General features: G+C 42.8%; 1 protein-coding gene across 1 annotated transcript in view; it reads right to left on the bottom strand.

Annotated features, from left to right (window-relative positions):
• Window positions 1-8534, bottom strand: part of RASSF2 (Ras association domain family member 2) — a gene marked incomplete in the record, with an annotated part of 28431 nt that extends 19897 nt beyond the window's left edge. The window contains 2 exon segments of the mRNA XM_072402840.1: window positions 597-687; window positions 8397-8534. Coding sequence (XP_072258941.1) covers window positions 597-655 — 59 coding nt within the window.
• Window positions 8535-17893: the final 9359 nt, after the last annotated feature.

The raw sequence follows: 17893 nt of genomic DNA, 5'->3' as shown, positions 1-17893 counted from the left end.
TGGTTCACTGCACTGCCCCTGGACATCCATTCGGCTCCAAGCTCCTGCCAAGGTTTGCCTTGTGGATGCTCCAGTTCTCCCCAAAGTAATGGTTGAGTGTGCATTATACCGCACCTATGGTGGGGACTCGACATTGCTATTTATTGAAAGAGACCACTGCAATTTTACAAGCTGGTAGCAACTGGGCTGATGGTCAGGAACCAAAAATTAGATGTCGTCTTTTAAATATCACAAGCAACGACAGAAAAGAATCTGCATATCATCCATTTCTCAAGTCATTCATACTCTATGGGAAAACAGTTCTCCTCTTAGAGCTGAATGAGGCTGTGAAGTTCCTTTGATACATAATTCCTGTATTGTGTAGGTCATTTACTCCTCATTATTCACAGTAGACTGGTTTAAGTGTAAAGGAAGTATAGGAAGCCCTTACAATGGGATTAGAATTTAAAGAGGGCATTTGTAGGGCGGTAAAGCCAGCAGATCCCCAGAGTCCTCGGCACACAGGATATCAGGGTCAGGAGGGGACACGAGGAACAGAGAATATCAGATTTATAGGTCACAGATGTAGCCGGAAGGTGTCAATAGGAAAAACTCACTTGGAAATATACTTGTCCTTCCCACATGGGACTAGTGATGTCTCTGGTAACTGCTCCATATGTTCATCCCTCGGTCTATGGGAGGGACAACCTGAAAGAAGAAGAACATCAGCGTTTAACAATTGATTTACTAATGCCACAAAAAGCAGCTCAGTGACCCTGAACATCATTCTGTGTCTAAAGCCAGTGGCTCAGAAAGAGTGAATAAAAGCTGGCCCAGCAAAGAAGGTGAATGTTTTTTCTGCCTCAGTCTCTTTAGAAAGCAACACTTCTGGGAGTAAGGCCCAAATCCCACCCAAATTACTATAGGACATACCCAGTGTTTTATCGAAATCCTGCAACCCATTAAATGTTACCACCTACAGTGAGGGAAAGATGTATTTGATCCCCTGCTGATTTGCTACATTTGCCCTCTGACAAAGAAATGTGCAGTCTATAATTGTAATGGTTGGTTTATTGTAGCTGTGAAAGACAGAATAACAACAAAAGAACCCTCAAAAACCCAGTGCTCAAAAGTCAGAGCTTGATGTGCATTGTAATGCGTGAAATGAGTATTTGATCCCCTATCAACCAGCAAGATTTCAGGCTCCCAGGTGTCTTCCCTGTATGCAGGTAACAAGCTTGGATTAGGAGCACTCCCTTACAGAGGAGGCTCCTAATCCAAGCTTGTTACAGTACCTGTATAAAAGACATCTGTCCACAGAGCAATCAATCACTCAGATTCCAAACTAGCCACCATGGTCAAGACCAAAGAGCTGTCCAAGGATATTAGGGACAAGATTGTAGACCTACACAAGGCTGGACTGGGCTACAATGCTATTGGCAAGCAGCTTGGTGAGAAGGTGACAACAATTGGCGCATTAATTCACAAATGGAAGAAATACAAAATAACTGTCAATCTCCCTTAGTCTGGGGCTCCATGCAAGATCTCCCTTCGTAGAGTTACAGTGATCATGAGAACGGTGACGAAGCAGCCCAGAACTACACGGGGGGAACTTGTCAATGACCTCAGGACAGCTGGGACCATGGGTGGTGGATGGGTGGTGGATGGGAAAATGAGTGGTGGATGGGTATTCCAGCAGGACAGTGACCCAAAACACATGACCAATGCAACAAAGGAGTGGCTCAAGAAGAAGCACATGAAGGCCCTGGAGTGGCCTAGCCAGTCTCCAGACTGGTTGATAGGGGATCATATACTTATTTCACTCATTATAATGCACATCAAGCTCTAACATTTGAGCACTGGGTTTTTGAGGGTTCTTTTGTTGGAATTCTGTCTCTCACATCTACTATAAACCTACCATTACAATTATAGACTGGTCATTTCTTTGTCAGAGGGCAAACGTTCAAAATGAGCAGGGCATCAAAAACTTCTTTCCGTCACTGTAAAAGATGGTTAGTGCCACCCCCCACCTATGCTGGTGAATGGGATATTTCTGCCCCTATCAATGATGACAAATAGCACCCCTATACCTCCACCCATGCTGGTGAGTATCACCCTCCCTCCTCCAATCATGCTGATAAGTGGCACTCTCTTACTCCCACCTGAGCCGGCGAGTAGCACCCTTCTCCTTCCAACCATGCTAGCTGGTGGCACCCTCCTCCAACACCACTGCTAGACTAGCAACCTCCTTCCCCTACCCATACTCGGGAGTAGCACACTCCTTCCTCCACCAGAGCTGGTTTGTAGCCCCCTCATTCCTCAGCAATGTTGGTGAGTAGCACCCTCTTTTTCCCATCCAAGCTGGTGAGTAGCAGAATCACCTCATCCATGTTGGCAATCTGCTGCTCCACTCATCCGTCTGCTCTAATAATCCACCTGTCCTAAGAGTAGCAAAATTTGATCCTGGCAACTATAGCACAGTAAGCTTATTGTACATGTGCAGTGACAGTTGTGCCAGATTTCTATTGATAGGAGGAACTCACAAGGCACTGGAAGTGGCAGGTTTTGTTTTTTAATAGTTGGAGGAATCCCATGCTTACAGGGAAAAACAGAAACTCCATGCAGACAGAACCCTGGTAGGAATGAACACAGAAGGTTAAACTGAAATATGTTTTGCTGTATGTATACATAATTAGTGCTTCGGGTTCTTTTTGATGGCACTCACATAAACCAGTGACCTTTTTAATAAGCAGCGCCAAGGGGCAGAGCAAGGACAAGGAACACTGGCAGCAGAGATCACATGACCTCTTTCCTGGAGTTTTGGTCTTGCCCAGCACAGGAGGGGGTCTGCAACAACATTTTTCCCCAATCTCCTTCTTCCCTCCGCTTTTGATTGACAGCAACAACTGCCTATAAACAGCCCTAGCTGGCTGGGATTATGGTTGCCCTGCGGTAGTTTATGTTTGCTTTTGCTCCACCAAACCCCCTGCCAAGGTGCCGCTCTCTCACATCTGGAGCTGCCAATTATTTGATTTGGCATGATTTGGTTGTGTAGATGCCAGGGTCTTTGGGCAGAGGTGAGAATTCTGGCCTGGAGCCCTTCCAGGGAATGTAAGAAGACAATGTGCGATTGGAAACAAATATGAATTTTCGGTGAACTTTTTCTTTTATACAGAAAATTGGCAGAGGAGCAGAAATTTCACAAACATGGGAGAGTCGTTCTCTGAACTCTTACTTTGTATTCTTTTTGAAATTACGTTGAACTTCCTGTTTGCAGACATGCCGCTAGAGATCTGACCTGTCATTGAGGCGTATGACAGGACAGTCACTTCCTTCCTCAAGTCACAGAGCTTCCTCTCCTGCAAGCTGATGGGGGTGAAATTGACAAAGACCGGTGACAGGGAGGAATGAGGAACTTATATGAGCGTTGGTATACAATGTGCAGCTAAACGTGAATTCAAACTGCAATTTATCCATGCAATGAATTCCACTCATTTATAGAATCAGGTGGATCAGGATAGGCATCACCGAGCTGCACGGTCCTCACCGGTTATATAATAGACATCCGCTCCATCATAATCATCCCTAATGCATGATAATGCTTTCTCATCCTATACTTACTGTAATTAATAATAAAATAGATTTAAGAGTAGCCCAGCCAATGGAAGATACCAGGCGTCAGTACTTGCCAACCTCTCGTTAAACAGGTGAGGAATACATCAAAACATTAAGCTATCGATAACGTGTCCATTTCTGGCCGCCATTCTATAAATCAGCACCAATTCAGGCCACCATTTGGCTGTTCTTCATCCATCCAGGGTCATTACTGGGCATAAATAATAAAAGTGGTCAGCTTGGGAGCTTACTACCCTCCCCCCCAAACCCTCAAATTATGTTGGTCATCCTATCCCAGCAGCTGCCAATACTGCTGTCACTCGCCGGCACATCGATCACCACTATCGCCACCATCACTATCATCCGTGCCTCCCTCACTTCCCCAATGGCGAGCTTTCGCTATATCTTGTCTTTTTTTATGTATTTCACCATACAGGGATAGGTGGTTGTTGTGCTGTCTGGCTGGCTTTGTAAGAGGAAGGGGGGAACCAAAATGGCACCCATGGCAATGCCAGAAATGGGTGAATGGGATTCATGAAGTTCACTGCACTACTAGGACCCCATCATGTCATGCTTTTTGATTGAAGTAAAATATTAAACCAATCCAGGCAAACAGCTAAATCAAATGAAATGATTATCTGCCAAAAGGATTTGTAGCTCCATTCAGTATTAAGTTTTACAAAGCTCAGAGTCATTCTCAATATCTTAAGTTTAGCTTTCTTTACAGATCTCTTCTGCACCTCTACCTTGTAACTCGGCAGCAAAAAGAAAAGTGTTGCAGTAATAAGTTCATCTCTCTGTCATTGCTCCTACTAAATCCAGCATTCCGACATCCCTGCTTGGGATTGACATAATTTTGGAAATACTCTTTCCTCCAGCCATCACAATTGGGCACCAAAGTTTCTCAGATTCTTACACTTGCCCATTTTCCTTCTTCCAATCCACCACCTTCAATAACCGACTGTTCACTTGCTGCTTAAAATCCCCCACCCCATAATAGGGGCCATTGTACCCGGATCACTACCGTTATGCATTTCACCTGTCAGTGGGTTGCATGTTTTGGCTGGTTGGTATATTTGTTAGACAAGAAAAGTGCAATATAACTCTAATAATTCACAGGGGACACCGCTGTATATGTGTGCTGCCCGCACTACAGAGAGAAAAAGGAGAAGTTGACAACCACAGTGAATTCTGTTATAAACATTGATCTGTTTTCTGTTATCTGGGGTGTTGGTTGTCACTTCCTTATTTATGGGTGGTTTGAGGATATTTCTGAAAATACCTAAATAACTTGGGTCCCCAAATAAATAATTTGGGTTCCCAAATAACTAGGGGACCCAAGAAATAGAGGGGGACACAGCGTTTCTCAGCCAGTCTTCCTCCAGGGGTTGCTGGGGGTTCATTGAGCAATGAGCAGTTTGGTTTTTTTTTAGGTCAGTGACACCAATGATATTTTTGGATATCTGTAAGGGTGACATTCTTCCCACTGGCCACCATAATGTACTGTGAGCTGTAGAAGTAATAAAGGAAAGGGTTTGCTAAAACCTGAAATGTCCCCCCCATGTTCTCCTGTACTCCATGTCTCAGATCCTCCAAAAATTCCACCATAGATGGTTTGCATCTCCATCATCACAAAGCCTAACAGTACAATGGGTTGTGTGAGCTGATCATACCATAGGAAGTGATGTCAGTAAGGGGACACATGGAAGACACAACAATGACCCTTCTAGGTGACACCATCCTAAGGTGCCATGATGTAAAAACTAAAGAGGAACTGGACAGAATGATATCTCATAGGATATTTTGTTTCAATGAAAACAAAGAAGAATCCATGTGGCACAATCCAGGTCACTGAACATGTATAGAAGAAGCCACATTGTGCCATGTAGGGATACAAGAAGCTAAGGGGTTTTATCAATATTTTAGTACCATGCATTGGAGCCAATAAAGAAATTTGGCTGCAATGGCTCTGAATTATACAATTCTAGATCTGTTCTTGTGCAGCCCTAATATGTTTTTCTTTTGCACAAAACTCCATCAGTTTAGCCAAAATGATTCCATTCATCCGTATTGTAGTTCTGAACTGTGAATAGAAGTTTGGTTTTACTTGCCAAAGAATCTGTAACTCTTCACAGTAATCCAAGAATTGCAGCCAGCTATGAGCCTTGCAAGTTCAATTCAGTTATAACAGGACACACCCCCAGCTTTCTGATTGGACAATGAAGGAGCAGCAGCACACTGATAAGGCCATCCGACTGCCTAATGCTAAATCTTAAAGCTTCCATACAAAGGAATATAGGCAGGGCTAGTTTTCAGATAGGTGGGGGGTAAACTGGGCAATTGATCAGAGCCCCCACCTTCTCCAGGGTCCCAAATGACAGAACAGGAGAAGTTACAAAGAGCTGAAATACTGTCCTTTTGCTCTTAGAATCCCTTGTCTGGACTACTGTATCCTCCTCCTCTCTGGTATTCCACTAACTGATTCTCTCCTCTACGATATATTATGAATGCTGCAGCCAGACTCATCCATCCCTTCCAACCTACCTACCGCCGCTCTCTCCGCTCTTCCAATGAACTAATAATGACTTCCTCACTCATAACCTCATCACACGCACTTCCCCCACCTCCTAGATTGTAAGCTCTTCAGGGCAGGGTCCTTTCCTCCTCCTGTGTCATTGTCTGTGTCTGCCTGTCATCTGTCATTGAAACCCATATTAATGTACAACGTTACGTAATAAGTTGGCGCTATATAAATCCTGTTTATTAATAATAATAATTTCTAAAGTTCTGTTTGTATTTCCACCAGCAATTCCTTAACAAATCCTCTGAAGAGTTCCCCTTTAATATATAGACCTATGACTAGATTACCTTTTATTATAGGGAGGAGCTTCCGCACCCTTCATGTGACATTTTCACTGGTCGCTGACCTGAGAACTAGGAGTGAACATTCACACTCCCCTGATGAAGCACCATGTCACATGATAACGTGTGTGGGGTTTTTGGGCCATTTGTGTGCATTGGCAATACACAAAAACAGAACACAAAATTTTTCTGCAACGCAGAGCACAGTATTGCGTTGCTGCACATCGGTGCGCTGTAACACATTCATCGGGGAGCCCCGCAGAATGAATGGAGCTGCAACATTCTAACGCATGCACTGCACCTCTTACCACAATGCAGCAAAGTTGTGCCCCCCCCCAACATGTTTGTTTGCCGTCTTCCTATCACATTCCATAGAAAACAGACAACTTGCAAAGTTTACAAAGAAAAGAATGCGACCCAAACACCTGGAGTGCCACCAATGTGGACCGCTCAGCATTGCAGCACTGAATTCCTGCCCTCAGTCCCAGTGGGGTCATCATCTGTGCAGAACTTCTGTTCTCTCTCTGTGCTTCACCGAGTTTCCTCCATCCGGTACAACATCCTGCCAGAAGCCACTTACAATAGACTGTTGCTTCACTGGGGCACCGTGAGCAGCGCCACGGAATCTGCAGGTGCTATATGAAAGGCACTTTTATTGCCGTCAAACCTAGATTGTAAGCTCTTGTGGTCAGGGTCCTCGCCTCCTCCTGTATCACTGTCTGTATCTAGCTGACATTTGTAACCCCTATGTATTGTACTGCGCTGTGTAATATGTTGGCGCTATAAAAATACTATTTATTATTAATAATAATAAAAATAATAATAACAAAACCTAGAATGTGGAACTCAGAATTGTTTATTGATTTCTATGAACCCTCTGCTACCTCCATGGTTGACCATACATGGGTCGATTTTCCTATCTGATTATTAAATTGCATCGGTTATAAATTAAATCTGAATTTGATTGATCAGATTTGCTGAAAATCGAGTGTAGAATCTAAAGATCTGAAATTTTCTAACAATTCCAAATATCAGGCGGATATTGATTTCTGTTTGATCCAATTTTAGATTCTGCACACATGGGCTTATCTTTATCAGTTGAGAGTCATGTGACCACATAGTGATGGATCATGCAGAGCCAATAGCAAGGCCCGTGCATCACATGTGCAATCAATTGACTTTTGAACCACGGTCAGAACTTTAATAAAGCCGATTCCAGTATGGCAACTTTAGGTGATTGTACTTGCACTTTATTGTACAAAGCTGTGGTATATGTTGGTGATTTTTTAAATAAAGGTTCATAGTAATAATCGATGATGGTGGCTTAGCTGGACCCCCCGTCTGTCTACAGATGTAATAAAACCACCTGCCTATAGCTCCAACATAATATGAAGCGCTGTACATTAAATAGGGGTTGCATAACAGACAGATACAGACAGTGACACAGGAGGAGGAGAGGATCCTGCCCAGAAGAGCTTACAATCTAAGAGATCCTAGCATACCTTCACAGGAGCACCTGCATATACCACGGCGGTGACAAGTCGGTGTGTGCCATGGTATATGGAGGTGCTCCAGGCACATTGACGCTGTGAACTTTCTGCAGCGAATGGTGAATAAGATAATACATGGGACAGCTGAAGCGGCTCCGCTCCCTGTAGAACATTTCGCACACATGCCAGGGGAATATCAGCCAACGGACGAAGTTTAACCCTTTCCACAGGGCCGGCTCGCAGATTGCGAAAGGGACCGAAGCTTCCAACTTTCGCAAGTCCGCAGGGCCTGGCTGCCTTTATCGATCTTCCCTGGGGATGATGTGTCAGGGATTAATGAAAAGATATAAAATAATGCAAAGAACAACAGAAAATGATGCAAAAAAACCCCAAAAACATAATAATAATAAAAATGTTCAATAAAATGGTGAGAAATAAAAGCGGCCTTACCGTGTCCCCCCGGAGAAGATTGACCTGGGTGTATGTGTTGGGGTCCCGGCTCTCCCTTTCCCCATCAATAAAGGGAAGTCTGTGTATGGTGGAGCAGGCTACATTCACACTGTGATAGATGGCTCAATATCCCTTCCCACTAGCCAATAGCAGCTGGCGGTGATGCCTGGGCCGGCCTGTGATTGGTTGGCTGGGCCTGGGTTAGGCGTGCACCCTTTTCAGACAATGCTATGTAAGGGAGGGGAGTGCAGCCAGCAGCATCTGTTATATTGCTGCATGGTGGGAGTAGATGGGAGGGGGAGCACAGCCTTTGTCACACTTCAGGGGGGGGGGGGAACGTGGGAAACTTACTAAGTGATATACAAACCATCTCTGATATGCTGAGCCCCCCCAGGGGACATAAAGGCCACCCGATTGGTGGACACATGGGTGACTTCCACCTAATATAAATACATTGTAACCAAAGGAGGAAACTACAAATAGAAACAATGTAACCGGAGAATCCCAAATATTACTAAATAAGGAAATAATGCCCAGCCAATGAGAAGAGGGGGATACCTGATCCAGGTGTGTTATATGACAGGTGGCACGGCTTATTCACTAGTAATATTCCAAAACCTCTTAGATTGTAAGCTCTTCGGGGCAGGGTCCTCCCCTCCTCCTACAGTGTCACTGTCTGTATCTGTCAATTGCAACCCCTATTTATTGTACAGCGCTGCATAATATGTTGGCGCTATATTACTATTAATAATTATATGAAGGGGGGCATTGGGGATTTTTAGGGTACAGAGTAGGGTGCTCAGAAATGATCAATCATTGTTCAATGGCTTTTGGAAAAATGTTATCAAAAATCTTTAGAACTGTGAAGCAGATTTTTTGAATTTGGGATAGGTGTGTGGAGGATGGGACGGACCCCGAACGGATAATAACTGCTCTGCAAATAGGTTACAATGCGATTATTATTATTATTATTGTTATTAATATTATTATTAATAAACAGGATTTATATAGCGCCAACATATTACGCAGCGCTGTATATTAAATAGGAAAATGATCACTTGCACTCCAATAATCAATTGCTAGATCTCTTAGATTGTAAGCTCCTCGGGGCAGGCTCCTCTCCTCCTCCTGTGTGACTCTCTGTATCTGTGTCATTTGTAACCCCTATTTAATGTACAGCGCTGTGTAATATGTTGGCGATCTCTATATATATATATATATATATATATATATATATATATATATATATATTTTTATTAATAATAATAATAGATTAGCCACTCAGAACCTTTTTAACATTGTGGAACCCTGAAGGTTCTAGGTCTTCACCCCTTCTATAATTCTTATATCCACAGATCACAGTATATTAGTATGAGGGTCAGTGGGAAGAATGTCACCCTTACATAGAGCCAAAAACATAATTGGTGTAACTTATACTGACCTGAGAGGTGCAAATTGCTCAAGGAACCCCGAGTAACCTCTGGAGGAAACCCTTGTTGAGTAACATTGGGTTAGATCAGTGATCCACAGCTATGGTTCCTCTAGAGGTGACGGATGGAAGTTATGAACATATTTTGTTCTGTTCTATGGAGAGGGAAGGAGGAGCTAGTGGCATCCGTTTTTGATTGGATGTTCATCAATTCACCATATCAGATTGATGAACGATGTTGGGGAACCATTATACACATGTTGAAGCACAACTGTTTATCTCAGCGACATTTTTTGTGTCTTAAGGATTTACTTGAATGGGAAAAAAATTCTCCTGAGATGAACAATTGTGAAAAGATTTATCTGCTGCTGTCATTGAAGTCAATAGAGGAGACGAGAGAACAATGACTGAATTGCAGCTAATGAAATTATTACAGAAAACCTTTTTATTAGTGCATACCTGATCACTGCAATGTAGGCAGATAGTGGCTGGTTGGAGGGACTGGCAGGGTGCTGCTCATAGCTTCCTAAAAGAATCAAATCAGCTGCCTTTGTGAAAAAAAAACCTAGAAGCTAACAGTGTGCAGTGAAATCAGAGGAAGCCATTTCAGTCCAGGAAAGGAGCCGGTACAACTGTGCAAGACTGAAGGTGAGGCCGGAGGGCAGATTTAAAAAGGGGAGGCTGGAAATTACAAACTGGCAAGTATATGTGTTTTGTTACAGAGACATCGTCTGTCCTTTCTGCCATACAGAGCTGCCCACTTACAATATTTTACATTTTATTACAGGGTGGATTGACGTATGTGTGATAGTGCAATGGACAAAAAAGCCAAGATAAACCCTAAGACTTGATGACCCCTCCTTCCCCCAGAGTCTGATGCCCCAGGCAATCACCTCTTCTGCCCTTATTAAAAGCCACCATATTTAGTATCTCAGAACTGAACTATATGTGGAATGTTTCAAACTATGATCACCAACTCCATACGGTAACACAAGGGCCACCTGTAATCCAGGGTAAATTTTGGGAAGAGCCAAACAATCTACCAACTAGTTTTGGGGTACTCCCTAAAACCTCCTGAGAGTGCCCAAATACCTACAATGGAGTTGTCTGACATGATAAAAGTTGTCTTCAAAAACAGCTTGTTACACCGCCAAAGCTACAGAGTCATAGGGACTCCCAAGCCTTCTGTTGATGGGGTTCTACGTTGATGGGTCTTACCATTGTTGGCACTTTCCATGTGATTATACGTTGTTGGGTCTCCCTATTGATGAGGTTCTTCACTGATTGAGCCCTCCAATGTTTGCCCACTACTGATGAGGATTTCTGTTGATGGGTTCTCCACTGATGGGTCTTATCATTGTTGGCACTCTCCATTGATAGCCATTGATAGGGATCACCGTTGTTGGGTTTCTCCATTGATTCACTGATGGAGCCCTCCAATGTTTGCCCACTACTGATGAGGCTTTCTGTTGATGGGGTTCTACATTGATAGGCCTTACCATTGTTGGCACTCTCCATTGATTATACTCTCCGTTGTTGGGTCTCTCTATTGATGAGGTCCTCCACTGATGGGGCGCTCCAATGTTTGCTTACCACTGAAGAAGCTTTCTGTTGATGGGGCTCTACATTGATGAGTCTTACCATTGTTGGCACTCTCCATTGTTAGGGATGACTGTTGTTGGGTTTCTCCAACAATTAGTTTCTCTATTGATGGGGCCTTCCAATGTTTGCTCTCCACTGATGAAGCTTCTGTTGATAGGGTTCTCCACTGATGGGTCTTACCATTGTTGGGACTCTACATTGTTGACCTTTCCATTGATGAAGATCCCCCTTGTTGGGCTCTCCATTGATGATTTCCATCCTGGGTCAATAACTCCAAATATTGAGGCCAAATCAACATGAAACTCGTTGCCATGCAGAAGACGGTAACTCCCAGGCATCTTTATACCATTTTATACAAGGCAATATTGAAGAGGAGAAATAATATTAAGTATGAATTAGTTATTCCCGGTGGATGACACATACAATGGTAACGTATAACCCACCAGAACGTTCCAAAACTACCGCAATGTTCAGCCAGCAGATGTTCCCCAGCAACATCTGGAATGACAAAGGTCATCCAACCCTGATCTGTCTCGTGTTGTCTTTTCTTAATGCTCAATCCAAGTCAGCCTTTAATCTATCACAGGATTATTCCGCCTTCCAGGCTTAAAGTTAATGTAAAATAAAAACAACGCATCCTGTACTGAGATACAACACTGTACAACATGCACTTTACCCTATTGGTGAGCATTTATTAGCGTAGATGAGAAGTGGGTTACTGGCGGGATTGCCAAAAATTTCAGCAACCAGAACTATTGAGATGCAATACATTGAATTGTACTGTCCCTGGGTTCAGATACACAAAATATGCGGAACCTGAAAATATTTTGCCTTCCCTTGTTCTCCCACCTACCGTGTCTTCATGGCATCATGTGACATCAGAACTGTGTTTTCGTGCTTCTCTGTGGAACGGCTGGTTGAAGGAGACAGCAGGGTGATGTAAATATCGTCCGGTAAATATCACAGACCTCCCTAGGCCACACCCACGCGTAACAACGAGCCTCTATGATTGAACAGTCTGAAGTCCAATAAATGAAAGGTACAGCCCAGGAACAACCAGGCTGTGGAGGAAAGATGATGACGCCGGGCATCCAGCCAGGAAATGAGACTGGCTCCACCTGGCTTGCTATAACAGGCTAATGTACATTGTGGGAAGCTCACAGTGTGCAGGGAAATCAGAGTCAGCTTTTTCAACCCAGAAATTTTCCCCTTGTCCTGGATTTGGTATATATATAAATGTATATACACTCCACAGACTCTTGATATATTACCTGGGGTTACATCGAAGGACCTTCAGATGTTATAAAAGGTCCCGGTATTTGATGTCCCGGTTCTAATGCTTGTCTCTTCCTTTTCCATTTCCTTTACGTTAACCGGGGAGCCAACAACTTTCCACAAATAAAAGTGTATGTTGATCACAATTTGTTTTGTGTTAGATAGAAGTTCTGTTGGGTTTAACGCCACCTGGGGTCCATTTATTGCCCTTGCTGGCCTATAGCAGCACAGGGATCTTTGGTTCCTTAGGTTAGAGACCAAGTTTTAACCAATCACCTTCAAGCATTCCCTCAGCTCCACTATGTCTGTGGTGAGTAGTCACCGGTTCTTCCTTTTGGCCTAATGTACCTAATTTCATAGGGCAACAATTAGCAGAAGTCATCAGTAGGGGTGACTCTTCCAACATATATCCCTTCTGGGACAAAGCCCTGGGGATCCAGAACACAACACACCATCACCATATGGCAATACATCCAGGGAGCTTAGAACGCTCTGCAAGGGCAGTCCTAATTGTTTATCCCCTCCCCTGCTTACACCATGATCCCCAACATAATTGGCTGGGAGAATTATTATCTATAACTCAGTAGTTCAATCTTTAGACCCGGATTTTGGAGGCATGCTCACTAAGCAGTGGGCAGAAACAATAATAATTTCAGTTTAGGAACAACATACCGAAAGAGAGAACATGATAGATGGAGGGAGAAAGAATGAATATGAGAGACATAATATTTATAACCTCCCCTGCTTATACCATAGTCCTCAACGTGATTGGCTGGATGAGTTCACTAATTATTAGTAGTACTATTACTTATAACTCAGAAGTTCAATCTTTAGACTCAGATATTGGGGAATGCTCACCAAGCAGTGGGAAGAAACAATAATAATTTCAGATTAGGAACACCTAAAATGAAGGAATGCTTGGGACCTTCCTTCAGTATCTTTATGCGATTGTCTGGACTGCACTTTTGCGTCCATGATTAGTCCTGGGTATGGTGGTGACTGATTTTGTAATGGACTAATTGGTGCTAATATGGTCATGCTGAAAGTCAATGAGCGCGGTAATATTGTCGGTCTCACTGTGCAGCGCCACTTGTATTCTTGTAACATAATCTTGCAATGGCTTTTGTAAGGTAGCAGTTTGCATGTTCTGGTGACACGGGGTGGAATAAAGGCCTCATAACATAGTATATGTACCATTAAAAATTCAAATCTGAAACTGGGACAGAGCCTATATACAGTGTGCATGACCTATAGCTGAGGATGTTATTCATATACAAAGGTTTCCAATCAGGATTTCTCAGCCTTCCAATGTGGCAGCTTTTGGGGAAACTTCATCACAAAAGGACATTTTACTCATTCCTTTTGGTGCCAAATACTCAATATAAAACAATAATCCGACATACAGGTAAAGTGAATAATGAATTATCTAGGTACAATATATATAAAGCAACAAGTGAACAGTCAGTTCTTGGTGTTTGAAGCAAGAAAAAACAGACAATGGCCAAATGCGATGGATAGATACTTGAGTTAGAGCATTTCCAAAATGGTGGATCTTGTGTGGTGTTTCCAATATGTAATGACAGTACCTACCAAAAGTGATCCAAGGAAAGGCAATTAATAAATTGGCAACTAGGTCATTGGTGTACCGGCTCATTGATGCCCCAAGAAGAGGCCAGCCATTCTGGTTGGATCCCACAGAAAAGCTATTGTGAGCAAATTGCTGAAAAATTAAATCCTGGAAATGAGAAACATTGGAACATGCAGGGCATTTTAGCTTGAGGCCATGTAGCCTAAGGCCAATCAGAGGGCCTATATGTACCATGTACACAGCTGAGCCCACCATGGCCATGTCAATGTCCCAATGGAATAAAGTGGTCTGCTCTGGTGAATCACATTTTTCCTTAGAGCATGTGGATGCTGGATTTTCCCCGGTCCCTTTTTAGCCAGGCACACTCGGCTGTTTTTCGTTAGTTACTGTAATTACTGCCACACACCTAAAGCTTCTTCCCAACCAGCTTAAAAAAATTCTGGGGAGAACACTGTGATGACTGGGTGCTTGTGTGTCAGAAGAGATAGCAGAAGGAGGCATTGTGGAAAAAAGCAAGCCCACAGAAAATGTGTGAATCTGCTATGAATATCTTGGTACCAGATACGAGAGGATACCTTCAGAGGTCTTGTAGAGTTAATGCTTCGATGGGTGAGAGCTGTTTCAGTGGCACCAGGTGGTTTAAACATTTTGATTTTGTATACATCCGGTGAAAGCTCACCACATGTTCAACGTCAGTTCTCCGTGTCAAATTCAGTTTCTTCATTCAAATTCTTCTCCCCAGCCCTTCTTAGCCGGGTGCACCACCCAGCACTTTTCATGAACCACCCGGCTGTTTTTGGGTGGACACTGAAAAGTTGGGAGAAAATACAGGGGCCACAACCCACCTACAGCTTCTTACCACCCAGATAAAAAAAATTTCTGGGCAGAATACCAAGGGGCATATATCTAAGCCCAACTTGGCTAACAACAAACCTGATGCGCAGGCATAAAGTACAGAAATACATCACATAACAATGAGTTTCAAGATAATTCTTTCCCCTTCCTTAGGACTGTCTGGCTGCTAAGATACCCTTTGTACATTTAGATTAACTTTTTCATTTGTTTAACTTGTTCTATAAATAAAGGGACTATTACAAATCATGAGAAAAAAATGTCTTCCAAGTGTATGTACCTAATTAATCTATTCTGGGGTTGCTTGTTTTTAACAGTTTGTGATCTCCCACTAATGCACGAGTGCATTGCAGCAAAAAAAAAATTTAGGTCTCCTGCTGATCATTGAAATAGGAAGGCATGTGCAGAGGTCTTCTATATTCTCATCCTTTTGCTGTAGACAGACGAAATGAATTTAAAGTGAATGCTGCTTACATTGTCTGGAGGCAGTACAAATAAAAGTAAATGTAAGAGGTTTTATCTAAAAAGTTTTATATGCAATATGAATATCTTTTATATGAATATAAAAGATAAAATCCCATTGCCTGTACAGACCTTTACAGACAATTCCTGTTTATTTCTGTATAAAATTAGAGAATACATTTCTGCTTTGAGATCGAGCAGGAGATGCCTCACCCCATTTTTTCTCAGAAGTCACAATCTGCACCGCAAATATGATTGTATAATTTACATAAAGTGCAGCTAAACTTTTTTTTCCTATAGATTTGCATAGGCTGCAAACTTGTCAAGTTTCTCTTCCTGTTTGCACACTTGTTTGTGAGATTGATCTTATTTGTCTATTGCAAAAAAAGTTGTAATGGAAGAGGTAGTGAAGGAAGACAAATGGCAAAAAAAACACAACATGTGGTTTACTAAGCCTGCTCCCTTTTTAACGTTGTTTTATCTGTTTTAGATTCATAAAAGCACAACATGTAAAGCAGAGATTCAGTATAAATCCATGCTAACAAAGCTTTCATTATTTCTAATGACAGAAACAACAAGAGGTCAATGGGTGGATTCTTCATACAAGGAGCAGCTTGGAAAGAAAAAATAAAGCTGAATAAAGTGGAGAAGGGAAAATAAAAAAAAAAAATGAAGAAAAAGTAGAACAAGAATAAGTCACAAATATAGAAGGCTCCGCCAGGTCATTGTAGAGCAGAAAGTTCCATGAGTAAAGCTGCGTACACACGTGCAATTTTTGTCATTGGAAAGGATCTTTCACGATCCTTTCCAACGACAAAGGACTACACGATGCATGAACGGTGCTGTACATACACCACCGTTCTGCTCTATGGAGAGGGGAGGGGGAGAGCGACGGAGCGGCACCCTGCTGCGCGCTCTCCTCCTTCCCTTTCATTAGGATCAGTCGTCGTTCATCGTCCGTGGATCCGCCAGGACGGTCGTTCGGAAGATGGACGCCGCCGACTGTACACACACCACATTTTCGCCCGATATCTGGCCGATGCCGATTATCGGGCAATAAAAATCTGACGTGTGTACGCAGCTTTAGGAAGGTCTGAATTCTTCAATGCTCCAAACAATGTTTATAGGGTTCCGATTCAATAGAAAGGTTCTGACAGAATACCACCAACTTCTTCATATATGAGATGAAATTCAGTTTCTTTATCCAGGGAAATGTTCAACAACAATGTTTATTACCATCCTAGATGCCCCTAGAGATGCTGAAGGGCTTCCTTATGGAAATTTAGGGTTTGACCATTTTGTCAGAATATTAACCTCCCATGTTTGAATTTATTTAATATTGACTTACCAGCTCTGCTGAAAGTTGAGAGATAGGAGGGGAAAGAGAGGGATGTGGGAGAGAATGAAAGGGGTGGGGACGGAAAGAGATGGAGGGCGAATATAAGAATGATAATGAGAGAGAATATGAGCGAGAGAAGGGAAAAAGAAAATTAATCTGAGAAAAGGAGAGAAAGAGAGAGAATAGGAGAGGGGGAGAAGAAAGAGATAAATGAGGTAGAGAGATAGAGTGAGAGAAAGAGAGAGAATAAGAAAGGGAGGGAGAAATAAAGATGGAGGGAGAGAATTAGAAAGAGAATATACAGGGTGTCCCAAAAGTCACTATACATTTTAATGAATTCCTTAAAATTACACAAGAAACTGAGTTTATTTATAGTTTTACATGCTAGGCTTGCCATCACATTCAAAGGCCAGGACGACTAATTGTATACCTCCATTTTCAATAACTTTCAACACCTTTCAGCCACCTTCGGACGCAAGCCTCTCCAATGTTTTGCAGCATCTCTTTCCTGACCTCACTGCAGGCCGTGCGGATTCTTTCCCCAAATTGTAACATGTTACGGGGCCTAGTGGCATACACCTTGTTTTTGATATAGACCCACAAAAAAAAAAGTCACAAGGTGTAAGGTCAGGGGAGCGCGGAACCTATTTGAGGGGAGCCCTCCACCGATCAGGAAACTTGATGTCGAGGAAATCTCTGACTAACCTGGCAAAGTGGGGAGAGGCTCCATCTTGATGAAAAAAAGATAGCAAGGTTAATCGACAAGGCCTAAAATTGTGGCACAACAAACTCCTGCAGCATCACCAGGTAATTTTCCCCTGTAAGGGTAAACGTGTTAACGGATGCAGCGCAAAAGATAAATGGTCCAATCAACCCAGTGCTAGACATAGCACACCAAATCACCAGCTTCAGAGAGTCCCGTTCATGCTCAAGAATTTCTGCTGGGTTTA

Source organism: Pyxicephalus adspersus, chromosome 2 (genome assembly GCF_032062135.1).
Source record: "Pyxicephalus adspersus chromosome 2, UCB_Pads_2.0, whole genome shotgun sequence".
Taxonomy (NCBI): domain Eukaryota; kingdom Metazoa; phylum Chordata; class Amphibia; order Anura; family Pyxicephalidae; genus Pyxicephalus; species Pyxicephalus adspersus.
This window is presented reverse-complemented; position numbering and strand designations above follow the sequence as displayed.